The 26,666-nt window shown below is 49.4% G+C and overlaps 1 protein-coding gene across 2 annotated transcripts; it reads right to left on the minus strand.

Moving 5' to 3' along the window:
• On the minus strand, positions 1–24,350 carry STEAP3 (STEAP3 metalloreductase). 2 transcript variants are annotated; one of them, XM_071435363.1, is made up of 5 exons: positions 24,199–24,345; positions 11,779–12,265; positions 10,801–11,328; positions 9,099–9,263; positions 1–3,345 (listed from the first exon to the last, which is right to left on the minus strand). In XM_071435363.1, exons 2-5 carry the CDS (start codon positions 12,262–12,264, stop codon positions 3,055–3,057), a joined length of 1,470 nt encoding a protein of 489 aa, XP_071291464.1. In that variant the 5' UTR covers position 12,265; positions 24,199–24,345; the 3' UTR covers positions 1–3,054. The 2 variants fall into 2 exon arrangements, with proteins under 2 accessions (XP_071291464.1, XP_071291465.1); XM_071435364.1 differs by lacking the exon at positions 9,099–9,263 and having other exon boundaries at positions 24,199–24,350.
• Positions 24,351–26,666: the final 2,316 nt, after the last annotated feature.

A 26,666-nucleotide genomic window follows, 5' to 3' on the forward strand; every position in this document is an offset into this window, starting at 1 on the left:
TAATTATGTAGATCTGTTCAGAATATCTTTATATAACTACAGAGGCCAGAGATTAAAACTGGCCTTACTCTTACAGCTCTTCATTTGGTTCTTACATATCCCAGAGGCACATAGTAGGCAGTACAGAAAATAAAAATACAAAGATTTTTACATTCAAGCTATATATTCTGCAATAAGATACATATATTTGTGTGTGTGTGTGTGTACATATATACAGAAAGAGAGAAAAACTTCAAGTACAAAACCAGTTAAATGGTAAATTTTAGGCTAATCTCACTGAATGTCCTATGCACATTGAAAATGCTTAAGGAAAAGATAACTGAAAAATCCCTTATTTTCATTTTCAGCATTCCAGAATCAGAAGAAATGACTCAAACTGTTGTGTCCCATGTTTTAAGGACCAGATGCAAACAGAGGGCATCATGTGAAATACTGTTCTGCATTTTTAAGGATTTGTTTTGGTTTTCAAAAGGGATGGGAGCTGGCTGGCCAGTCTGTTGGCACAGGCATTACCTGGAGACACTTGACCAGCTTTTTTCTTTAGATGCTGTAGAGCTGCAGTAGCTGTGGGGATTTTGAGCTGGCTTGTCTGTCCCTTTGGGCTTGTGTCCATCTGAAAAGCACCATGCTGACTCAGTGACTGCCCCTCTGCTCATGGAAACTGTCCCTTTGCCATGGGAAAGGGTTTGTAGGCATGGAAGTCTTGTAAACAAAGCGAGGGTGCAAACCTTCTGCTGGGCAGCAAGGTGAGTCTTTAACCTTGCAGTGACTCAAAATAAACCATTCTTTTCCCCTTGAAGACAATGCCTGCCAGCCTGTGTAAGGCTCTTTCTCTGCCTCCTGATCTTTTCTGGCCACCAGACAGTAGTCTTGCCTGACGTAAAGATGTGAAAAGAAACCTAGATGGGGGAAAAAGGCATTGAAATACACCATAAAGTGTGTAAACTGGTGCTTTTATCTTGTCTTTGCTTGATGATGAAATGGAAAAGATAAGTAAAAACCAGGCTTGCTCAATCCAGTCTTCCCTCAAGGATGAGTTAAACTGGAGTGGGTGGAATTATATTTAGGTGAAACTGTCTCAAATCCATGTGGAAACTTAACCTATCACCTAACCAGAAATAAATAGTGTTGGGTTATCAGTCTGCTCGGAGAGTGATTTGGTCAGGTGCCAATCTGGGCTAAGTTCTGGAGGTGAATGGGGAAACCTAACAAACTCACCTTGCTGAGGGGGGACTGTGGTAAGGAATGGTACCTTCACCATGTTGTCCAAACCCCATGAAGACAACAACAACAAAATCACCTTATTATGCAATCTAGGCTTTCCCCTCAGAAGCAGCATTTGGAGATTTTACTCTAAGTGTTAGGCAAGAACTAACAGTCAGTGTCATCACTGGCCACATGAGCAATATTTGGAGAATATTACTCACTGTAGTTACTTGAGGCTAAACAGGGAATTCTTATGAGTCTCTGTCTGTGTAGAACTCTTCCAGGTTATGGGTTGTAGCAGGGTTTATGTGCCCCAAAGCTGATAATTCCCCCTGCCCTTTTGGGGGGAACAAGTATTTCCTTGTCCCACAAGCTGTACCTCATTTTGGTGCTGATAGCTCTTGTTTCTCAAAGCAACACTGAACACTGAGTGTCTTTTCCTTAACTGTAGGAAAATGAAGCTATTCCAGGCATGTCCTTGTACCTGACCTTACTGAGGTAGTCTTCTTGTGTCATCCCAACTGCTTGCTTCTAAATGAGCTTTAGTGAATGGCTGTCCATTCACTGTTTGGTGATTTGGATGTCCAAAACCTAAAGAATTTATCAGAATCATAAAGAGTAAGAACTTCATAGAAAGCAACAGGTGAAACACGAAATTAACAGAAATCTTCTTTGCCCTGTGCCCTGTCCACAGTGGGTGTGAAGTCAGAAGAGCATTTCATACCTGCTTTGTGATCTAGCAAGGGACTTTTTAAGGTGTAAGGCAATTAAGGACTGTGCCCAAAATGTACATGTTTTCATGTTGTGGTCAAGACTTGATGATCCCTTTGCAGGACTGTTCAAAGATCTTATTATTGCTATTGAAACCAGTGGGTTTAGAGCTGCTGTTTTGTTTGCTTAAATGGGAATGTTCAGGTGACAGCCATTTCTAAAAGCTTCACCCTATTATTTGATGTAAGGCCAGCTGGAAGGCCTTGGTTTTCTCCATGTAATTTTGTGAAGCAGCAGGCCTTTCCAATAATTATCCTCGCTCTATTTCAATCAAATACTGCTTGAAACTTTGGCTCAGTGTAACAGAGAACATGCAGCAGTAACTGTCCTCTCAGAGCCAGCAGTGCAGACCAGACGTCTGGTACTGGGGATGTCTCTCTCTAAAATGCTTTTATACTCCTGGAAATGGTGCTTTATTTCCTCAGCTTATAAACATGCATCAGGCACTGCTTCCAGGACCAGAAGTGCTGTCTGTATTTGAGAGAACAGGGATACTGGGCTTACTGTCAGATTTGATGATTTTAGTAAAATCTGCTGTCACAGTAACATGAATATAGCTGTACTGACTTGTCCACAGAGTTCACTGAGGAGAAAAAAACTAGATGCAATTGATCTTTCTAAACCTCACTGCCTTGACTGATCCATACACTCAAGAGGCAGGGTATCTTTGCTGTCATAAGCTCCAGAAAATCTGTGCAACCTCGTATTAAAAAATAAAGGCATTGAAATTTATGAGAGCAGCTAGGAAAGCAACTGAGAAATACTGGTTTGGGGAGCTGCCAGGCAGCACCTCCAGTGACTGATCTGACTAACAGAGTCCATCAGTTTCCATGTATATTAGTGCTGCTAGCTCGGCTCTCACAGTCACTTTTAAGGCAATAATTGTCCTAGCAAATCAATATAATTTAACTACTACTGTCTAACCTAGTTTGATGACCATCCATTTTCTAAAGTCACCAAATTTTATTATTTTATCAACAATACCATTATACCAAAACATACATACATTTAAGAAAAAGAAACACCTTTGAACCTAGAAATGTTGATAGTGCTTCGAAATCCTCAAAGCTGGGGCTGTTAGACATTACTGGAGGTCTCCCCACTTGAGAATTCCCCCGTTGCGCTGGGCAGCACAAATTTGACATATCTGCCCTTTTCCCAGCCCCTCCTGATTCTCAGAAGTCTGTGCTGGATGCAGGGCAAACTGAAGATGACTCTGGCTATGATCACAGTGCATGGGACCAGCAGGGTGAGGGTGTAGGTTGGGGGCAGGTAGAATTTGTACTGGTTCTCATCGAAGGCCCTCGACCAGCCGTACGTGAGCGTGTGCAGAGTGCTGATCACCAGGGCAATGAATCCAAGGGAGGACTGAAAGGAAAAGAAAAACACACCAGTTAGCAGAGTGCCTTGTGCCTGGCTGTCTTCCTGTATTTCTGACATCATTTTCTAAGTGTACATGACACAGAGGAAGCAATGGGTATTCCTGTGTTTCAACAAAACATGTCTGGAACCCTTTCCTGGGGAGAGTGCTAGACTGTGCTTTTCTTTGTTGAATCAGAGGTTAAGTGTGACATTGGAAGCTCAGCAGGAATTTCCCAGAAGGTGCTGCCAACTCAGCAGAGAGGAGGGCTCCTGCATCCTGTGAAGCAGCAGCCCCCAGCCCCAGCCGGGCAGGGGGGCACAGGCAGCTCCCAAGGGCTCCTCCCGAGCTGCAGCTGCCAGCTCTGCCCTGCCAGCTCTGCCCTGCCAGTCCCTGGCTGGCTGAGGCTTCTGACCAGCAGCATGAAGCAGCAGTGATGTGGCTCTGGAGCACAGCTGGCACTGCTGGAAGTGAGTGAAGCCACAGCTCCAAGCAGAGCAAAGACATCTTCAGGTGACTGGTGTCATCTACAGGAAAATGAGATTGTGCAGAAGTGCTCTGTTCTGAGGAGAGCAACAGCCCTCAAGGGTTTCCTCCTCTGTCTTAGAGATGTGTGTTGGTTCAAAGGCTGTGTGAAGAGCCCTTTATCCACTCAGGGAGGCAGCAAGAACACAGCCCCTGTTCTACAGGCAAGAACTTCCCCCAATTACAGATGAGATCGTGCTCCCAAGCACCCACAGAGACAACACCTCCTCCTGAGTATTTCCAGCTCCCTCTGAGGATTGCTCTCCAAGACAGGTTTAAAACTCTTTCCCTCACTGAGGGCTTCCTGCCAGCATCAGAGGTGGTGGCTCCTGAGCCTGCCAGCTCCCACTGCCTGCTGGCACTCAGCAGCCCTGGGCACTCGCTGTGCTCTCCTCTGTGCAGGCCTTTGCTGCTGTATTTTCAGGAAAAAGTGCAGGTGGAGCATCTTACTCTGCTGCCCTACTTTGAATGCTTGGTCTAAGCCTGAAATAACAACCAAATTTCAAGATGCCTAGACAGGGAAAATTTTGCTAATTTTAGTTAGTCCCTAACTTAGGGAAGAAAGCTTTTCAAAGCCAAAATATCTGTATTGGTGCAGAGATCAGCAAGAAACACAGTCTTCCTGAAGATATGTCCAGGAAAGAGGACATGGCAGGGAAATAAGGAACCAGTGCAAGATGGGAGGAAGGACTCATCATCTTTTGAAAAAAACAGTTTCATCCAAAGAACTACTCAATTCATAGATTCCCCTTCCATTTTTGATTGCTGTGAAACAATTTAAAAACCCAGGCAACTTTTAAAAATGTACCATGTTATTACCAAAAAAACCAAACCAAGACTCCTCTAAACTTCAGAGCTAATCTTTTAAGCAGCTGAGGGGACTGGGCAAGGGATGGAAGGAGAGCTCTAAAATGTGCTACCAGATCTAGGTATTTCACTTTATCAATCTGGCAGTCATGTGGGTGTCAGTGAGTCCTGCCAAGGCAGGGTAGGACTCCTCTCTGTGTTACAGCTGAGCATTACTCAAGGTCATGCCAGGAAGAGGGAACAGAGCTGGGAACTGAACCTTAGTCCTGTGTGCAAGCCCACACTTATCCTTTTTTTCATGTCCTTCTTACCAGAAGCTGTGTCCATGTCCTAAACCAAAGTGGTAACAAGCAGCAAACCCAACAGGGTCAAGATTAGTTGCATTTGGAAAATTAGGGAGTTTGCTGAAATATGCTGTGGTCACAGCTGAACCTAACAGCAGGACCTGACCCACAGATCATCCATCATTTATAGTTCAGGGTTCTCTCCAACAGGCAAAAAACCCCCAGGGTGGCAAAAGGTTTGAAGTACCAGATTAGGACTCATCTGGCAAAGCAGGGCAGGGGAAAGGGGACAGAGTGAACCCAAGAGCAGAAGCTTTCTGCCCTGGGCAGGGGGTGCATTCAGTCAGCCTGAGCAGGGCTCAGTGCATGGCAGAGATGTCAGAGCTGGAGATAATTACCTTGAGCCTCTACAGTTTCTCTTTAAACAGCTGCTGGGACTGGGGGAGAGCAGGAGAGAAAATTAATAGGACAAAAGGTGACAAACCATCACAGGCACTCTGTGACTGACCCACCTTTGTGTGTGGATGGTGGGGATGAAACAAAAAGGCTAATTGGCTACAAATACATGGCAACAAACACATGGCTAAGCTGTTGTGGCTGGAGCCAGGGCTGGCAGCTCCTCTGGCAGCAGCAATGGGCTGATCCACTTTTACACAAACGAGCTCTGCTCTGGGGTGAGCAGAGGGGCTCCAGTCCTGATGCTGGCTGAAGCAGCCATGGCTGCACCCCCCAGACAGCTGGATACAGCAGGTCTGTAAGTGCACAGAGCTCAGAAGTTTTGCTGACTGGAGCCGGGCTCAGTGTTTACAGCTCAATATACCCTCAGTGTGGCACAATGCAGAGCCTGCTGAGCAGCCCAGGGGGCCCATTTGCCAAAGTGCTTGCCCTGATACCGCTCCTGAGCTCTCATTGATCCTCTCTATGCAGTTCCTGGCTATGAAATCTTTCTGGGTTTTGTTTTCAACAGTGGCAGAGGCTTTTTTTTGTACTGTCACAACATGGGGAGTGTGGGGCCAGCAGCCCTACAGGGTGTTAAAGCTCTCTGAAAGGTCCTGTATGAAGACAGTATTTTCCTGATGCAGGTTTTGCATGTATTTTCTATTCTGCATTAATTCTTCTACCTCCCCCACTTCCTTGGTGCCTGCAGGCTCCCTGTAACACCTCAGCAAAGCTGATCCAGTCACCTGTGGCTCATTTAGAAATGCTTGGGCAGCACTGAAAGCAAAGAGCCCCTTCCTGACCCAGATAAGTTTCTGACTTGTGCAGCCATCAGTACTATGGAATTATTAGCTCAATGGAAGCAGCTCTGGCCCCTCACACTGCCTCAACAGGAGGGTTAGAAAAGGTCTGATTACAGATTCTTTACATCTTATGCTACATGAACTATGAAAGAAACCAGGTCAATTCAACCTTCAAATTCCAGGAGGGCTTCTCAGGATAGGAAGGTAAAGGCAGTCATACACATTTTTACTTCTCAGGCAATTAGAGTTGATTTGTAAATCACTGGGGAATGTTAAAAATGTCTGCTATAAGCTGAATTACATACAAATCATTCCTGTTAGCCAGTGTTTCAATCCTGTACCTTTTCTGTTAAAACTGGACACACAGGGGAACTGTGTATCCAATTTAACTATATTTAATTGAAATTTGAGTATGTACAGGAGCTACTGTGAAAATTAACCTTTTTTCCTATAATTCTGGCAACAATACAAATGGGATTTTCGACCTGTCAGGCAACAGATGTGTATTTTAATACTGTGGCAGTATATGGCACTAATACAGGTGTACACACTGGCTGCTGGAAAATGTCAGACTTGGGAAGTTCTGGGTAAGGAGGAGACTAAAGTGACTCCTGAATTTGCCTCACATGTGGCTTTTGGTACAGCATCTCTCAAACACCGTCCAGTTCAACTGAGATGGGAACAAATTGCTGCATTTTCTGAAAGGCATCTGGCTGGGGCATCTGCATTTCACCTCTTTTATGCTGCAGAAGTGCTAGAAATCCCAAATATTTGAGAAAGCAGCCTCGTGCTTCACCCCTTGTATTTACACTGTGGCACTGTGCATTAATTCAGGGAGGCTCACTCTGAGCTATGTGAATGCAACCTCAGGAGCCTGGAAGCAGTAGCTGTGGCTGCTCTTTTAATTTCCTCGAGAAAGGCACCACCGACTTATTGAGGAGTAAATAATTGAAAAGATTCCTAATTAAAAAAAAAAGTAATATGGAAGCTAACATGCCAGGAGATCTGTAACCTGCTCTTTTTACATGGTATTTCCACAGAGAGGCACAGTACCAGCCGTGCCTCTCCTGCCTGTGATCAGCTGGGAGCTCGTGTCACACTGTCACGCTTTATTCCATGCAGACAGAAATAGGGGTGAGTATCTTTCCATGAACTAAGCCAGCCAGTTCCCATGTGGGGCAGCCAAGAGCTATTTTGGAAGTGACCATCATGAATTTGTCTGGTCCCAGTGCTGACATAGCCTTGGAAAGGCTGGGAAGGGGTCCCAAAGGGCAGATGGGACAGTCGCGTTACACGCACGACCTGCCACGACAATGTTTGTGTTACATGACACAAGGCCAGCACCCTCCAGGACAGCTGCCAGGCTGCCTGGGGAGCCAAAGGGAAATGCAGGGACTTTCAAAGCCTCCTTCCAGGCTGCAAGGAGATACTTCCCTTCGTTTGGGATTCCTGGTATGAGATGTGCAAGTCAGGACTGATTTATCCGGTGTCCCAGCAGCTGCAGCCCTCCCCTGAGACACGGTGGTGAGAATTAATATGCTCCCATTGTCCAGTCTGAAACAGAGGCTTAAAGCCAGTCTCCCTTCTCCTTGAGGGATGATCTCTTGGGGTCAAGCTCTCCTGGTGCAGCTCTTCTACTCAGTGTAAATAATTACTGGCTAGCCCACAGCAAGAGGGGAAAGAAGACAAACTGGATTGCTCGTGTGGTGATTGGGGCACTTGTGGGAGAAGCAGGGGAGCAGACTTCAAACTCCTGCTCTAATGAATATTGAATTATTTATATACCCCTGAAGAGCTTCAGCAGAGCTTAACAGAGGCTGGATGATAGATATTCACCTCTGCATCCCTGAGCCCTGCCCTCCCCTTTGGAAGGGTTAGGTGGTGCAAAGGGAGGCTCCACAGGGGAGCTGCAGGGGAACGGGGTCCTGGGGGGGCTCACACACCTTGGGTGCCACAGGGGTTACAAAGCCTGGTGCATGCTAAGCAGCCCTGCTGTAGGAGGCACAAATAACAAGGGGTTTTAGGGCTGTGGGCTATGACTGTGGCACAGTGAGTGGAATCTGGCCTCAAAATTGGCTTTCATGTGCAGGGGATACTTGAAAGGTTCATTCTCTGGTACCTCCGTTAATGAGCCCTAAGCCTGGCTCCAAATGCATCCCTGAAAAAGCTGCAGCCAGTGAATACAGTGTCTGTGAAAATCCCAGGGGGCAGACTCAGGTCACCAAGGGAATTTGGCCCTTGGGAGCTTGGCTATCACTGCAAGTGGGAGGAAGGCTCCTAAACCACTGGGGAAAAACTAAAGCTTTTCTGCAGGTTTTAGAATTAGCCATGGCCTTTTCATTGAAATCATACCCAGTTCTCTGTGCTGTGTGGGCTCTGGCAGGTTACAGACCACTCTAAGCCTTTTTGAACTTGTCTATTGAACACCTGGGTGCATGCAAGCTCTGCCAAACCTGTCTTTCCCCTGTACTGTCCTCCCAGGCTCTCTCCTTTTCAGCAGCTCACTCTCCCTGAACACAAGGGCAGATCTGTGTGCTGTAGCCAGCTGTGCCCACAGTGAGTTCCCTGCCTGCTCTCCACAGCCTGGTACTCTATTTTCCCTTGTATTCTCCCTTTTTCTGAGAAAAGCACCTTCCTTTGACAGGACAAGCCCTGTGTGAGAGCAGCAAAGCCCCAGGACACACCACAGCCCTCTGCCCCTCTCTGCCTCTGGGTCTCACCCCCTGGACGAGGGGTCTGTGGCTCTGGGGTGCATGGGGAGGCTTTGCTGCTGACACCAATGCACAGCTGCCCTGCCAGAGCAGGATGTGCAGGGAAAGCAGGTCAAGCCCTGCCCTGTCTGTGTGAGGGCCTGACTCTGATCCTGCAGAATCACTCTCTGGCATCAGCAAATATCAACTTTACCTGAATGAAACTGAATTCCCTCCAGTTGAGAGAGTTTGCGATGGATGGAAGTGAAGTGATGGCAAGTAACGACAGCAAGCCCAGGGCAATTATTCCAACAGAGATATAAATCTCCATCCTCCAGACTTCCTCCTCTACCCAGACTGTCATCTTCTTCTCCATAGCCTGGCATGACAATGAAGGTTTGTTAAAATGGGGCGCTTAGGGACAGAGGAACTGAGTTTCATCTGTTCTGGTTTTGGAAGCAGGTTTCCTGGATGAGCACTGGGTCCTGTTCACACCTCCAGCACTATTTGCCTGTTTGGTAGATGTGGAAATGCGCTCTTATCCCAAAGCCATTTGGCCAAAGCTAGACCTGATTTGAAGCCTGCTGGGAAGAACTGCTGAATGCTCTCAGCTCCCATGCCTGTAACCACAGCAGCAAGCCCCAAAGTCACATTTGGAAAGATAATTACAATGAGAACTCAGTTTCAAGCCATGAAAACAAATACAGATGCTTGAATATGCAGTAGTCTCCTAATAACCTTTGTTTTAAGTGCATTTAGGGGGGAAATTGTTCATGCTAATGGAAGGGAAGATGGGTTTTATACTGCATGGCAAAGAGGAACATTTAGAACCGTCCTCTTTAGCCCATTAAATGGGTTTAATTCACTAAACAAAGATGTTGCTAGAAAACAGGAGGTAGAGGGGAAATGAACACAGGATGCTTGCCTGAGATTAATGTGCAACTGTGGCACTTGAGAAGAACCTGCTCAAGGCTGGAGCTGAGAGTCTGGGAATGGTGTTTGATGGATGCTCTGAACAGCCACTGCTGCCCAAACCAGCCATCCTGCTCCCCTCTGCCCCCACAGCTCCTTCCCTCCTTTTTGGGACAAATATTTAGAATCACTCAGCCAAATAGCCCAGCACAGAAATCAGAGGGGTTGTGGGGTAATCCCTTGATCACATTTCCCCTCAGCTGCACAAAGCCTGTGCCATCCCAGGAGGGAGCAGTGAGGAGCTGTGAGAAGCCAGGGGCAGGAAAGAGCAAATCCCATCTTCCCATGGTACTACAGAGCCAGCTGAACTGCCTGAAGGCAGCAATCTCACACTGGATAAACACTGCTGAGAGTGTCCATAAAGCAATAAAGTCCCTTTCCATTTCCTTGTTCTTATATAACTGGCTCTTCACCACCATTTTGTTAAACTCCTGCAGGCACAGGGTGATGAGGACACACAACCCTCTCTGGGTTATGGCTTGGTTACTCCAGCAGGCACAATTATGAACATCAGTGTGAACAAACAGGGATCTCCCAAGATTTTGGGAGCTGAAGGGAACTCTACTCCTCCTACCATTGGATTTCCCCTCACCTAGCCTCTGAGCTAGTCTCAGACACACCAGTGCCAGGCAAGGCTGGTTTCAAAGGCTTGTCGGTGTTTCTGGGGAGCAGTGGCACGGGAGGGTTGACCCTAGCCCTGGCTGTCACTGCAGAGGGAGCTGTGTATCCAGGGAGGTGGCAGCTCCTGAGCACAGACAGGCGAGTGCTCAGCCATCTGTGCTGTGCGGCTGACCTGTGGGGGAAGTGCTCCTAGAGAGCTTTTTCCCACTGCCCCACACCTCTGGAAAATGAATGAAAAACCCAAAATATTAGGCCCACCACCCAAGATGTGCATGAGTTCAGCAGACCCTTGCAGGTGCTGGCCTGAGGAGCACCCCCGTTACCTGCTTGACGGCCGTCTCAATTAACAGGTAGCGGTGGGAGCGGCGCATGGGCAGGCACAGGCTGTACACGGCGTGCAGGGCTGCACAGAAGAAGCTGAGGAGACCAATCTGCTTCCTGTGCTGCAGCCACTGGTCCAGCCAATCTGGGAAACGCCTGTACTTGGTGCCGTAGTAGAGCTGGGAGCAGGCTGCCAGCACCCCGGGCAGGTAGACCAGAGACAGCATGACGTAGGAGACGCACGGCAGCGTGGTGTTGACCACCTCGATGGGGATCTTGTACAGCTTGTTCTTCTGCTCCCTGATGTAAGGGTGGATGACCTGCCGGATCAGGTTGTAGGTGAAAAAGCAAAGAAAAAGCCCCAGAGCCAAAAAGATGGGGATTTTCCAGGCTGGCAAGAGGCGCAGGGGAATGTTCTCGATCTCACAGGCTGATGACATGCAGCCCATGTCCACGGGGGTGAATCCCATGACTTGAGCAATTTCTGCTATGGTGTGCTTGGCTTCTTGGTTATTTGAGCAGATCAGAACCTGCAATGAACAGAAATACACGCATAGGGTAAAGAAATCAGGCTGCTGGGATCAAGTGCATCCAGAGGGAATCTGTGTCACAGGGAACCCATGTTATTCCACTGAGCATCACAATTCCTGGCAGGATTTTTGACAGGGATTTACCATGGCTGCCAAAGACCTCTCTCCTGGACAGGTTTCCTTTCATGCATGTATTGCCAGTTTGTTTCACTGGCTCTGTTTAGATAAACAGACAACTATATAATACTTTTCACTTAGGCAGATGCTCCAAGGACTATACAGTGTGAACTGAGTGAAGGTACTTAATTTCTGAACAAAGAAATGCAGAAGCTAAGGGGTGGTCTCTGGATGGCACAGCCAGCACTCAAGACTCCTCCTGGAGCCTAAGGCCATTTGCTGATGCTGCCAGACCTGAGCTGGGATTTAGCCCTTGCTGGAAGAAAACAATACCTGCTTATTTCCATCCCTGGCACCCGACTGCAGCGTCCACGCAGAAACCACATTAAAGGCCTTTACCACGGTGCAGGCCGGGAACAGGGAGGCCAAGTACTCGGCGTTGGATTCCTTGTGATGGTTGATCTCCGTGTTGTTGCTGACATCCACCAGGATCTTGCCCACCAGCACATCAGCCAGGTCACAGAGTGTGGAGTAATGCTCCCTAAAAATGGCCACAAAGATGACATCCGCTTTCTTCACGGCCTCGGCCTGGAAGGTGACCTCTGCTGCAGCAGGGAACAGGCTGGCTTTCCGCTTGGGGTTGCGGCTGCCCACCACCACCCTGAATCCGGAGCGCACCAGGCGCACGGCCAAGGAGCGCGCGAAGTCCCCGCTGCCCAGCACGCCCACCGTGCGCCCGGCCGGCGCCACAGGGGGGCTGCGCTCGCCCGCCGCGCTCCCGTGGCCCAGCAGAGGCTTGGCCATGTCTCCTCTGGACATCCTGGCAGGAAAAACAAGGAGAAACGCAAATTCACTGTGGAGCTCTCGCAGAGACCCAGACCGTGTCTGGGGTCACGGGGAAAAATGTCACTTAGGCTGCTCGAACGTGGTTTTGGTCCCAGGATCTATTTGCCAAACCCATCAGGAAATGTGCAGTAATGTACAGGCACCACTGGAGGGGCACAAAACACCAGGCTGGGTTGGAAGGTGAAGGCTTTTATAGAGGTTTCCCAAGGTTGTGTGATCCAACACCTGCTGGATGCACTCATCCATCCTCTGCTGTCCTTCATGCTGGCATCTCACTCTGCAAAGCCAGGCCAACACTGACAGCAATCAGGACCAGAAACTCTGAGATTCCCATGGAGCTACCAGATATCTCCTAAAGAAGGGGTCCATGAAGATCCCTGAGACTACATCTGGAAAAGCTGGAGGGGTGCTTCTGATTTGCCAGAGCAGAATCAAGGCAGAAAGTCAAATTGAAATGAAAGTGTCCTGAGAGTGGTAAATGAAGAGAGTTTCAGCCCTTGCCTGTCCCAATATTTGGGTCTGGCAAGCACTGTTTGCTTCAGCTCTTTAATGAGTAATGAGAACTTACTCATGACATTTAAAAAATATATTAAAACATGATGGGATTTGCTCATGGAAGATCTTGATGAGCTTTACAAACATTAATGAATTTTGCCCTGTAACAGATTAGATATTGAGGGCATGGAGGGGTTTTAAGCAGATCAATGAATTCACAGGCAGCACAGCAGCTGAACCTGGAGGTCAGAAGAAACTTGGGCAGGGAACTGCCAGACTGCTCATGGGCTGTGTCAGTGGCTCAAATGTGCCTCCTAACTTAAGGGACAGCAAATTTACCCTAAAGGAATGGCAAATTCCTGAGGGTGAGATTTTAAGAGGGCTCAGAAGGCAGGCCATGGAACTTACACACCAGGACATCTGGCTTTTGTACTGGCACACTGCTAGAGAGTATAATAAAGACTGTAATTTACAGACTTGTGACATACTGGGGATGGAGAAAATTGGTTTTGGTGGAGTGCAGTGTTGCCTTGTACCTGGTCAAGTTCTTTCAAAGTGAAGGTGACCATTTGGATGGGGTGACCTAGTCCCTGGCACAGGTGTGTTTTTCATAGGCTTTTGGAAATGTGCTTCACCCAAGGCTCTTCTGGGATTGGCACAGCAGTGGTGCAAAGGGGAAGGGCGCTTCTGCATGAATAGGTACCAATGGGAAACAAAGGGTGAGAAGAAATAAATTATTTTCATAATGGGAATAGGTTGCCAAGGGATTTCCCTGAGGATTTCTGCTGTTCAACATGCTCATAAGTGATCTGGGAAAGGGAGTGAATATTGACAAGATGGAACTTGTGTGTAGTGATCACAGAATCACAGAATGGTTCAGGCTGGAAGGGACTTAAACATCATCTACTTCCAACCCCTTGCCATGGGCAGGGACACCTACTACTCAACCAGGCTGCTCAAAGCCCCATCCAACCTGGTCCTGAACACCTCCAGGGATGGGGCATCCACCAGATCTCTTTACAACCTGTTCCCATGCCTCACCACCTGTACACTAAATATTTTCTTCCTAATATCTACTCAAAATCATTTAGGACAGTCAATCTTTCTTGTGAAGAATCTGCAAAAGGATCTCCCCATTCAAAGTTCCTGAGCAACAAAATTCACTACAGATGCTACAGAGACATGTCAAGAGCTGCCTGTGGGCATAAACTCCCCTAACCATATATACACTTTAAAGAGCTGTTAATTTGTTAAAACCACTCAGAAAAATGATCAAAGGGTCACATTACTGTGAAAACACCAACTTAGAGGTCCCTGGCAGACAAACATCAAAAACAGCCAAGTTACTGGAGGAGATCTCTCACACAGCAACCAGGATCTCAATCCTGCTCCTCAATGAAAACCTGCAAAACACCTTCAGCAGATGGACTTTGAAACTAAAATTCACTGTCCTGGGTACAAACCATCATGGTTTCAGTGACAGTGCTGTTTCTATGGCAGAGATCTGTCTGCTCTCCTTGCCTCTCACCATGCACCACCTTATCCCAGAGACCCAAAATGCTCATGGAAGAAGTGCCAGCAGGGGAAAATAAGTGCCAAAGAAGTGCATGGTGACTTCTTCCCCTTCAAAACACATGTCCACTATATAAATATAGAGATCAAAGAGCATACTGCAGTTCTGCTTATTCCACTGGAAAAAAAAAAAAAAAAGGTGGGGGGAGAAAGGGGTCACAGGGATGACTTTCAGATCTCTGTCTGCAAAGATACTGTTGTTTTTTTTTTCCTGGTCCCTTATCAGAAGCTTTATCACACACTGCTTTACTTTTAGAAACCTTGCTTCACCTAAATGTGCTCATGTCCAGAACTATTTGTTCTAGGGCCAATGCTACTGTTCAGAATAATTAGCTCGTTCACCCATAACCCCCTCCCCTTTTCCACCACCTGTGCACACAAAATATTACCCCAAAATAAAGAAACACATCTCTGGCTCACAGCCATGGGGGGAGAAATTAGCATTTAGGGTGACAAAGTGATTGTTACCCACAGACTCATTTCATAATCAATTTAAGGCACCTCAAAAGTTCTCTCTGTGGTCCCACTGGGATGTAAATGTTGCTGCAAGCAATTTTTCTTATACTGTGTTTCCTCTGTCCTGCAGCTGCCACTGAACATGTAGAGAGATGTTGGCAATGTTTGGAGATAAACATCTTTGCTGTCTCCAGTTATTTTGATTAAAAGGGATGACAGAATTAAACAGCCTTTGAAGTCAGCAGGAGAGTTACAAAGTAAGAAGACTCAAAATGTTTTCTGTGAATTTTGCTGTGATTATTTCAGTCATGCTCTGACTGGTGGGGCTTTGGAGCAGGACTCATCCCTGCTGCCAGCCCATGGTGGCATGGTCCCTGGTGCTGGCTGCTGCCTGTGGGTTGCATTGCTGCCATTGCCATGCACTGAAATCCTCCTGAGAAAGGAGGGGAATATGCCTCTTTCACCATGAACACATTTCACTGAGACAAGCACTGTGGTCTCTCCCTAGCAGATGCCTGGCAATGGACTGTCTGATTAGGCAACAGCTTTTCTTCACTTCTGTATCTCTGGGGAGCACACAGAGCCCCCCTCCTGCCACCACCCCTGACTTACCGTGCCCACACTGCTTTTTCTGCACCTATGGACATGTCACCTGATTGAAATTCTCCCTCCCAGAGCTAATTCCCCACAGCAAGGCCAACTCATCCAGAGTGGGTGCAAAGCACCATGGCCAGGATGCTGCAGAGGAGGCCATGAGTGAATATCATGGTGCTTTGACATCTTTAGCACCTCCAGACTTACATAAACCCCATTTATTGATGCTTGTGAAGCAAACTGCATCCCTGTTGAGTTGTAGCATGAGCAATTCAAGGAGATCAGTTTCTTACCAAGGAAGCTACAAGATGATTTAAAGCACAGCCCAGTGGGAATAAACAAGCTCCAATTCTAACTGGGCAGCAGTTCCCCATCTAAAATACTGAATGCAATGTACAGCTGCCCTTCAGCTCAGCTGCTAATGACACCCTTACATCACTGCTGTGTCCACTGCAGCACACTTGTTCCCATGTGCAGTTCAATGACTACACCTGCTGTTAATTGCAGGGCAACAGCATTGATGGGCAGTGAGGAAGATGTGTTTCTTTATTTTGGGGTAATATTTTGACTCTGCTGGGCACTCTGCAAGAACTGTCCAGAAGGCAACTTCTGCCCCAAGGAGTGGGATCAGACAGACAGCAGCTGCATGAAACGAAGCAGCCAAATTTGTGTAGCCCAGGCAGAGGAAGGGAGGGGTTCTCACAAAAGAAACACGGGGATAATCCTACATATTTTGCACCTGAGGCTTGGCAGAGGCTGTTAGCTTAGGCTCAGTGCCAGGCAAACAAGGTTTTTCTGCCTCTCTGCCCACACTGAGAGGCCTCACTCAGGTTTTGCAGCAGGACAGCCGTCCTGGATGGAGCTGGCCTGCAGGAGCCCACTCAGGTGTCCCTGGGCTCACAGCAGAGTCAATCTGCTGAGCAGATCATCCCCTACAGCCACTGGGGAACAGGCACACTTGTTATCCTCTTTCAACAGACCTCGGGGAAGGAGATACTAACAATGATCGGACTCCAGCAAGTTCGTCTGGGCTGACCTAGATATCTTTCACCACGTCTTTAACAATGAGACCCATCTTTTGGGGCCCCTTTCACATCCTCTGGTGCAGGAGGATAGCCTAGCTGGTTCCTGTAATTTGCAGTGCAGAGTACACCCTGAAGAAGGATGGACCTGTGGTGGCAAGGCTTTGCTTCAGTTCTGGACAAAAAAAACCCTCAAGATTCATTTCAATGTCCTGGTATTCAGATTTATCAGATAAAAGACAAGTTAGTTTTACCATAATTCTAATAAAAAGGCAGTGTTTTAAACATATCAAACTCTGCTGAAGAATATGGCAGCAATCTCATACAGAGCTCCAAGTGTCCTGTCCAGGGAAACCAAACTGGTTCCTTCTTGCACAGAAACTCATCTTTGAGCTCAGCCTCACATACTCAGTCTGCACCACCTTGGCTAAAACCACTGCTTTTCTGTCTTCCCCCAAAGTCAGTGTTTGTTTAGACTGACCACAACTGAGTCTCCATAAGCTGTGGATTCAACCCGTGCAGGTCATCAAAGAGCCTGCTCTGTGCTTCAGCCTCTGCTTGGGTGCTACTCGAGATAAAGCACATGATTATAACACACATTCCTTAACAAGCACATGGGTTGAAACACCAGCAAGGCTCACAAGGAATCAAAGGATGCAGCAGAGCCTTTGGTCAGGTCTCTGCAGAGGAGTGCATCATTTCCCAAAGGGAAGCTCCCTTTGGGCCCTGCCAGCCATGGCTGGCACCAGCTTAGTCCCACAGACACACTCCAGGGACAGGGTTGATCTCTCTGCATGGAGAGACCTTTGAACCATGAAGCCAAAGCCCTCCAGCCTCTGTTTGCTGAGCATCTCTTGCTGTGTTAACCCTCCAAAAGCCCCAGCTGGAGAGGAGCATTCAGCACCTGAAGCATTCTACTCAGGTCTTGCTCTGAGCAGAAATACTTTTTCTTTTTTTTTTTTCCTTTTTTTTTTTTTCTACCATTTTCTGCCATTTTATTTCCAGGGAAAATCAAATGTTTAAGTCTCTTTCCCACACACACAGCATCCCTCCCAGGAGCAAGTGCCATGAACCTGAACCTGTTGGAACTGGAACAGATTTAAGTAATAAAAGAGCTTATCCAAAGCTGCTTTAATCTCAGCTCTGGTGCACATTTCTAGAGAGCTTGCAGTCCTGCCCAGGCTGACTGGAAATGACTTCCCTGGCTCTGCCCACAAGAGAAAGAGTCAGGGAAACCAAGCCTGCTGCCTTTTTGCTTGCCACTTTTCTTCTTTCTCCTTCCAAAGCAGAGTCACCTCCCGAATGGTGCAAACCAGGAACTGGCAAAGGATGTAAATCACCCTTCCAGAAAAGCCATACTGCAAACCCAGCCGGGCTGCCAGCCAGGACATGAGAATGAGGAAATGCTGGGAGCTGGGCTGTCCCTGCTGCTGTCCTTCAGCCCAGGGGCACACGGGACAGGGATGGCGGCTCTGCTCCCCGTGCCCCTGCTGCTGGGGTGGGGAGGAGGGACAGGGACCTGCGCAGGGCAGCTGGTGCTGCCCCGAGCTGGCATCACTGCGTGCTGAGCATGGCACTGAGGGCAGGGGGACAGACTGCTGTGGGCTCAGGGACTGCTGTGGGACACCCAGAGACTGCTGTGGGCTCAGGGACTGCTGTGGGACACCCAGGGCCTGCTGTGGGCTCAGGGGCTGCTGTGGGACACCCAGAGACTGCTGTGGGACACCCAGAGACTGCTGTGGGACACCCAGAGACTGCTGTGGGCTCAGGGACTGCTGTGGGACACCCAGAGACTGCTGTGGGACACCCAGGGACTGCTGTGGGACACCCAGAGACTGCTGTGGGCTCAGGGACTGCTGTGGGACACCCAGAGACTGCTGTGGGACACCCAGGGACTGCTGTGGGCTCAGGGACTGCTGTGGGACACCCAGAGACTGCTGTGGGACACCCAGGGACTGCTGTGGGACACCCAGAGACTGCTGTGGGACACCCAGAGACTGCTGTGGGCTCAGGGACTGCTGTGGGACACCAGGGCCTGCTGTGGGCTCAGGGACTGCTGTGGGCTCAGGGCCTGCTGTGGGCTCAGGGGCTGCTGTGACCCCAGACCTGCTGTGGGCTCAGGGGCTGCTGTGGCTCAGGGCCTGCTGTGACCCCAGACCTGCTGTGGGCTCAGGGGCTGCTGTGGGACACTCAGGGCCTGCTGTGGGACACCCAGGGCCTGCTGTGGGCTCGGGGACTGCTGTGGGACACTCAGGGCCTGCTGTGGGACACCCAGAAACTGCTGTGGGGCTCCAGGAGTCGCCACACGTGCCCCTGCAATTGTTCTCCACCCTGATGCACTTTGCATTCACATGTCCTCATCCCTCCTCCTGCCCCCAGGCAGCTCTTTATCTGATTATCGCATTATCAGGTATTTATCTGCTAAAACCACTTCCATAAGCTCCTGTAGAGCCCCTACTTTCTCTCCTCTTTATCTCTCAATCCAGTTAACCTTATCCCTTCCTCTTTTACCCCCAAAGGACATGGCAAATCATTTGCCTTCTCCTCTGCAGACAGACACATTCTCTATTTGGAGAACAGGTTTCACATCTTCCTTCGGTTTTTCCTGCACAAGTGAAACTCAACTCTTTCATCAGAGCTGTTATTTACCGAATGTCCAACAACCCAGCCTCTGTTCCTTGCTCTCATTTTTCTTGGAGGATGCCCAGAACTGCATTTTCCAACTGAGCCCCTAAAAGGCACCACCTGGAGCAGAGACGCTGCTTCCCCAATGTACCATTTCTCTTTATCCATCCCAAGAGGACTGTTTGCTTTTGCACAACTGTGTGCCCCTGTGAACCCATGGGGCACAGTGTCCCTGTCCTCTGGCTCCTGTGATCACTGCCTGGCTGGTCGCTCACCTGGTGTCCAGGAGGTCAGTCAGTCCTACCACACAGGACAGAATGTGTGCCCTGTTTTTTTAAACCAGCTCTCCAGCTTGTCAGAATCTTCAATTCTTAGTCTCTTCTCTAAAATGTTTCCAGTCCCCCCTAGCTGAGTGTCACCTACAAATTCAGTATCTGCCTCCCTCTCCATCACACACTAATGAAAACATGGGCTGACAGGCACTGACCCTCCCAACTCCATACACCCTCTGGTTTATACACTGAAAAAAAAAATTTAGAATGTTGTTTTTGGAAGCCAGCAGTGAAGCCTAAGGCATGTCCATACCCCTGACCACAAGATGTTCTTCACCAGGACCAAAATTCAAAAACAGCTTTCAGAACAGGGGAAAGCAGAGGAGAAAGGGCTACCAGAATTTCCCACAGGGACAAAATAACCTCTTTTTCCCACACAAGCTCAGACATTTTGGCTACAGTTCTCCTCTAGAACTACACCACTTTGCAGGGACAGTTTCTCTCTCCAACAATAAACTCTCCATTTCAATGTTGAGCAGGAAAACTGCCTATCTATGATAAACAACTAGAAAACAAACCTTTGGCCTGGTTTCATCAAAACTATGTATTTTAAAGCAGTTACCAACCAGTTCTTCCATAGATATCTTCAACTTTTTCTGCCCCAAATTTGCCTCCATTTGCAGTGCCACTTCTCTGCAGCAAAGTCCTTGTCTCAAGAACTTCTTCTGCAAAAACATCTTGCTCTCTCTGCCCACTGTGTTGACAGAGTAATGAGAAGCCTGAGAAAGACCTACCCCGTGATAAAACATTATGAAATGGGAATCTGAAAGTCTGGGAAATCCTAAGGCTTCACTGTAAGACCATGGAAGGCAGAGACCTGAAGCAAGAGTTTGCTAGAACAGTGCTGATGCTGACATGCACATAGAAGCTTATCTGGTTATCTGGCTGATATGAGTTTGAATGAGAAGGTTATTTTCTCAGCATCTCACAGTTCTTAAATGACATAAAAGGGTGATTTATAACAACTTCTGGCACTGTACTTAAGTCTTGTATGGCTTCTCTTGCTTTTTCGGGGGGTTTTCATTCTCTTGCTGCTCTTACCAAGTTGACAACTCAGTGACTCACCCATTTCTGAGCCTTCCCCTCCCCAAATGTGAGAAGAGCAAGAAAGCAACCCAAAGGTGGAAGCTTCTCAGGTAGATCTAGTAATTCCCTGCAGCCAGACATGGTGGGTGGAGGTGTTCCTGCCTAAAATGAGCTGGGGCTTCCACCCTTCTCCAGGCCTACAGAGATCAGGCAGGACCTGACTTCAGCAGTCACCACAGGGAGCTGGCAGGCTCCAGCTCCCTCTTTAAAATCTCTTTGTTTCTTTCCAGGAAAGGCATGGAGGAATTGTGCTGAGCACGCAGGGAAATATTTGTTTTGGCTATTTCCGTGCCACAGCGCCTTTAGAAGGGTCTCCAAGATCAGCACTCTCCTGCCTTCCTGACTTTGCTTCACCCCTGTCACTCAGAAGATGCACAGGACCACACGGAGAGAAGATGCCTGGGAGGCAGTGTGGGGTGGAAGGAAGACACAGCCTATGGCAGAGGGCCAGCCCCATCTCCTGCTGACCTGTTTTCCCCCTCCACGGAGCACAGGCATGACACACAGTACAGAGGTAGCTCTGAGCCAGCCCTGAATAAGCACAGTGGTGAAAAGAGGAAAGGTAGCCAATGTACTGCCTCTTCTGATTTTCCCAACAGCTCCTGGGAGAGAGGCAAACACAACTGGCTGACCAGGTAGTTATCTTTGGGGATCCAGATGGGTGGGAGAGAGATGCTCTTTGCTGGAAGTCAACTCACTGCCCTGCCTTCCCCTTCCTCTCACACTGTTTGCCTTCAGTCCAGCATCCTGCACAGCAGATCCAGCCTGCTTCACCTTTCCCCTGCCCTGACAGGGGTCTTGCAGGTGAGCCCAGAAAGATAAATAAATGCAGTGTGAACAGTATGCCTCCCCCCAGGACCCCAATCCTCAGCGGGACCCACGTGTGGCTCCAGGGGCTGCTGTGACAAACACCACATTTCACCACAGTGCCAAGCTGCACTGGCACAGGTTCTGTCCTGTATCTAACCCCAGCATAAGAAGGATGTGAACCCGCTGGAGTGAGTCCAAAGAAGGGTCACAGAGATGCTCAGAAGGATAGAGCCCCTCTCCTATAAGACAGGCTGAGAGAGTTGGGGTTGCTCAGCCTGGAGAAGAGAAGGCACTGGGAAGACCTCATAGCAACTTCCAGTACCTGAAAAGAGCTGGAAGAGGGACTTTTTACAAGGCCTGTAGTGGTAGGACAATGGGGAATGTCCTTACAGTCATGGAAGGCAGGTTTGTATCAGATATAAGGAAGAAAATCTTCAGTATGAGGGTGGTGAGGCACTGGCACAGATTGCTCAGAGAAGCTGTGGATGATCCATCCCTGGAAGGGTTCAGGATTAGGTTGGACCAGGTTTAGAGCAACATGGTCTAGTGGAAGGTGTCCCTGACCATGGTGAGAGTTGGAATGAGATGATCTTTAAGGTCCCTTCCAACCCAAACCACTCTGTAGCTCTATAAGCTATTAGTGCTTGCACATGATCTGCAGTTGGTATCAGGCTCCTTCAGTGGCGGACATGTTACCTACAGACCCCGATTCTTGAAGCCTACATTCTATGGGGAGCTCTTAGGACATTTCTTCCAATGACTACAGTGATGTATTCATACTAAAGGAAATGCACATGTTGCCACAACCAAGGCTTTAGAGAGGAGAACCTGGAAAAACGGTGGAACTTCTGCCTCTGTACCTTAACACCAGGAGATCAAAATGTTTAGGCCCCAGCATATGTAAAGGCCTTTGGAAATGTGTTGGAGGCTCCCACATCACTGACATACTTTCAGAAGCTTTTTACTTTCAGTTAAGTGACAGTTCACTTAAACTTAGATGAAGATGGGAAGCTGCTTAATCCACTGTAGGTCTGCATAAGAAAACCTATGAAGAAGCAGTAAATTCAAATTTGAAAATAGCATTTTCTTCCATTACAATGTTGACAAAAAGCTAACTCTAATCAGTGATGGTCAACTTATAGATAACAAATTGGTGTGTTTTAATTCCTGGTGTGTGACATTTCTTATCACAGCTGCCACTGCCTTTCCCACCTCTCAAGAGAGCTGGCATGGCTGGCCTACTTCTTCCATCATCGGAAAAAATGTGTTTCCCCTGAATCAAAACCTGCTTCTATTTATGGGTGTGATGTTACAAGGTCATAGTCAAAGCATAGTTCTTAACAATAAAAAGCAAAACAACCCAAAACAAAAATAAAAAGCAAAATAAACAACAAAAAAATTATTATGCTGTCAAAGAGCATGTTTTCCTGGGATTTGATGTGGTTTTGTTAAACACAGACTTGTTGAGTCATCAACATTTTCTCCTTTACAATCACAGAGAAAATCAAATATGTGCAATGACTGCGGCATCTTATATTACTGTACATTTGCTTCATAGCAAATGTGATTTTAGAAGAAAACGAAAGCTTGATGCAGTATTTAAATCTTATTAGTCCTGCATCTCCTCAGCTCACAGGAGTATTGATGCTGTAGGCGACAGCCTTCCTCTCCTGCTGTCTCTGGGTTTTGGTTTCTTGCCACAGCAGGCAATTCTCTGTGTTAGTTTTATTTAGACTGCTCTGATTGAAATGATCTGGGGTTCTCTGTACCCCTCTGCCCAGCTCAGGCATTAGGAACACAAACACTCCCCCAAACTCCCTGGTGTCCATCTGTCATTGACCGATGTTACACCCTGGACAGGGCCACGGGACAGGGACAGTCCACCTCAGCTTTCATCACCTGTGGGATGTTCCTACTACAAAGTCACCTCTACAATTCCTTCACAGCTCTCATCCCTCTTTACTCTTCTATGGATCAAATGCTGATGTCTCTCACAAAAAGCATCCAACTTTTGCAGCTTTTACAAGAAACCCCACAGCTGCTCCCTGCTCGCCTCTGAGGGATCCTGGGCCCTGGCCAAGATTTTCCCCAAGTTTTTTTTTGTATCTCCGTGCTGATTTCTCCGTGGCTTGAAAGAGCCACTCACCTCAAAGCATTTAGCGAGCTGAGAATGAAAAGTGAAACCTAAGTGCCAAGTGCTGCTCCCTGAGGAGAACAGCGTGAACGTCCATCCATCCATCCATCCATCCATCCATCCATCCATCCATCCATCCATCCATCCATCCATCCATCGGCACTGCGCTCACGGGGACCGCACCACTCGGAACCGGGAACCCGACCCGTTCCGGGGGGTTTGTGCCCGGTTTGTGCAAGGAACAGGGAGTTTCCCGCAGCCGCACGGATGTGTCCAGCAGCCCGGGAAGGACAGCGCTTCCCGCGGGCAGCCCGCACCGCAGCCCGGCGGACCTGCAGCCCCCCGAGCTCTGCCGGTGACCGCCCGGACCGAGACACACCGGCCCCCGCAAACATCTCCGCCCGAGGCCGGCCCCAGCCCCAACACCAGCCCTCGCACCGAGGGGTCCGAGAGCGCCCTGGGACAGTGCCCGAGCCCGGGGCGGAGCGGGCCGCGAGCAGCCCCGCTCCCAGCCCCGCTGCGGGGATCCCGGGCCGGGCTGCGGCGCAACGGGGCCCGGCACCAGCGCTCGGCGGCGGGGGAGCCCCCGCTGACCCGGGACATTCCTCCCGATAAAGCAACCCCGGCGCCGAGCCGAGCCGAGCCGAGCCGAGCCGAGCCGAGCCGAGCCGAGCCTCCCCCGCCCTGCCCGCCCGGCGCGGGCGGTTCGAGCCCCGCTCCGGCTGCTCGCCGTGCTGGCGGTGCCCGAGCCCCGCCGTGCCCGTCTCCCCGCGCTCCTCACCTCTGCGGCGGCGGGAGGGCGAGCGGCGCCGTCCGGCAGCGCGGAGCCGAGCCGTGATGTCAGGCCGCGGACTCCGCCCTCTGCCCATGTGCCCGCCGGGGCCGCGGGCACCGCTCGGCTCCGCTCGGCACAGCCCGGCCCAGCACGGCTCGGCACGGCCCGGCCCGGCACAGCCCGGCCCAGCGCCCAGCCCGGCCCAGCCCTCTCAGGGTGAGGGACCCCCAGCCCCGTCCCCGCAGCGCTGCCCGGGTGTCACTGCCGTGCCCCGGTTAAACACACGCGGGCAGGAGGGCATCGCTGCCGGGGCGGCCGGCCCGCGGTGTCCATTACAGACAGGAGTCGAAGGCAGACCTGAATTTTCTATTTATAAACGCATTTCAGAGCCCGTGTCTCATTTTAATGGGCGGGTGCGGCTTGTTCGCCTCTGCCTCTGCTATCAGGGGCCGCGCACTTGCTCTGGAAAGCTGTGCCGGCAGGCGTGGAGCAGATAATGAATGGTTCTGCACCCTAGGAGCTGTCCTGCTGCGAACACCCAGCACTGCCGCACGGCCCCGCTCCCATGCACCGGGACAGCGCGCTCCCAAAGCTGCCGGGAGCTGGCGCCAGAGGGAGAGTCTGCAGGAAAAATCACTGGGGTAAACCCACAGGGACTTGAAAACAAATCCTTCTGGAACTTTGGTTTGCTCACGCAGTAGAGGAGAGCAGGGAAGGGACCTGAAGGGGTTGTCTTATCAGCCCCAGCCGTGGGGAGGCGGCTGCAGTGTGTGTTCGAAGCCCGGGCAGAGGACGTGCAGCCCCCTGAACCCAGCCTGAAGTGCAGTCGGGAGGGTTTTCCTAATCTTTGCCAACTGCCATCCCCTCTGTGTCCTCCTTGCACATGGGGTATGTCTTCCTGGGATGAAACAAGCCCCATTTTTTTCCTCTCTCCCGGGCAGGCTGTGATTTTAACTATCTCAGCCCATTCTCACTGCTGTCCTGTGCAGATGTCCTCTCTCTCCAGTCTCTGTGCTGCCTGCAAACGGGCCCAGATGCCAGCCAGGACTTCCCCAGTTTGCAAGGGCACTCACCACCTCTCACATCCATGGGGTGAGAGATACAGAAACTTGCAGATATGGGGAGGCTTCAGCAAAGATGTGGGATTGCTGGGGAAAGTTCCCGTTGGTGACTCCCAGTGGTAGGATGCTGGATAAGACAGAGCTCCAGAGGCTTGGGATGCTCAAGCAGCAAACTTTGAGATTCTATGAATTCCCTGGGTACTGGACAATACTGGAGAGGTATGAAAACCTATTGGCATAGTTAGGAGAAGGAGGATCATTGGGATAGCTGTACTTCATCACCCCTCTGCAAAGGCCATCTGTGACAAAATGCATCTGGTAGAATGAGATTACTCCTTAGCCCCTTCCTGCCTATAGTGGCCCCTGCCTCCTCATGCCTATCATGGTGATAATTTATATGCCACAAGCAGCTCTTTGTGGAGAGTGAAGGACAGAAATCATTGAACTCTCCTGCACTTGCTATATCTTGTTACCTGCTCTTCCACATTATGTAAAGGGCAAATTTTGCCTTTAAATTTACTTACAGAATCCATAGTCATTACCTTGTTTGCCTTGCTCATTGCAATTCATCTTACAGATTCCTCTTTGCTCTCTCAGGTCTCTGCACTGTGTGGGTCTCTCCCTGTTCCTGTTTCCCTGCATGGGGCAAGGCTCCAGGGCAGTGTGATCAGTTCCCTGAGTAATGACCAAGCCTCTGGAAGTGCTGAAATCTGCTTCTCCTTTTTTAGATTGCGCTTCCTTTTTTGTAAATTAGCAAACTTTTCACCAAAACACCTTCTGCTTTCCCACCTTTATGTCACAGAGAACAATGAATACCAATTTTATACCTGTTTTCCTCTTCTCAAGCCTCTGGCTAGTCCTGTCCACCTGTTTGCTGGACAGTTTGAGTCCTGCAGCCCCATTTTTTCTGCAGCCATCTCAGTAGGCAGCTAGGGCCTCCCCAGCTCCCAGACCCTGACTACCTTTATTGGTTGCTCAAAAGATTCCCTTGGGATCCATGTTTCTGATGAGAGATCTGATGTGGGCTTGCAAGTGGGCTTAATTTCTCTTCTACCCAGAGAGATCCAATGTGCCAGGATTGTGCTGAACCTGGCCAATGTTTCTGGGTGTATTTCTGGGGTTCTTTTCCCCTTTTTCCTTGCTGGTCCTGAGCAAGGACTTTTCTCTGTCATCTGGACTGTTCTTCTGCCAGCAATCCTCTTTCCTGGCCCATCCCTCTCTGGTCAGAGCTGCAGCTCTCTGGCAGCACCATCTGTGTCCCTGTGCCCAGCTGGCTGTGTCCTGCTGTCCCCTTAGCCCTGATACCACCTGCACCCGCCCTCCCATTCCTTCCCCTCCACGGGGACAGGGAGTTGCCTTGGATCTGCTCAGGGCTGGGGCTGCCAGTCTCCCCCAGTGCTCGTGTGCTGGCAC

The sequence above is a fragment of the Agelaius tricolor genome, unplaced genomic scaffold, assembly GCF_023055355.1.
Source record: "Agelaius tricolor isolate 1412-34295 unplaced genomic scaffold, bAgeTri1.0.p SCAF_10, whole genome shotgun sequence".
In the NCBI taxonomy this organism is placed as follows: domain Eukaryota; kingdom Metazoa; phylum Chordata; class Aves; order Passeriformes; family Icteridae; genus Agelaius; species Agelaius tricolor.

Coding starts and splice junctions, on each gene's coding strand:
- STEAP3 (XM_071435363.1), bottom strand. CDS start 12,264: ATGTCCAGAGGAGACATGGCCAAGCCTCTGCTGGGCCACGGGAGCGCG. Junction 11,329..11,778: donor CCAGGGATGGAAATAAGCAG/GTATTGTTTTCT, acceptor TGTTCATTGCAG/GTTCTGATCTGCTCAAATAA. Junction 3,346..9,098: donor GGGAATTCAGTTTCATTCAG/GTAAAGTTGATA, acceptor TTTTCCTTTCAG/TCCTCCCTTGGATTCATTGC.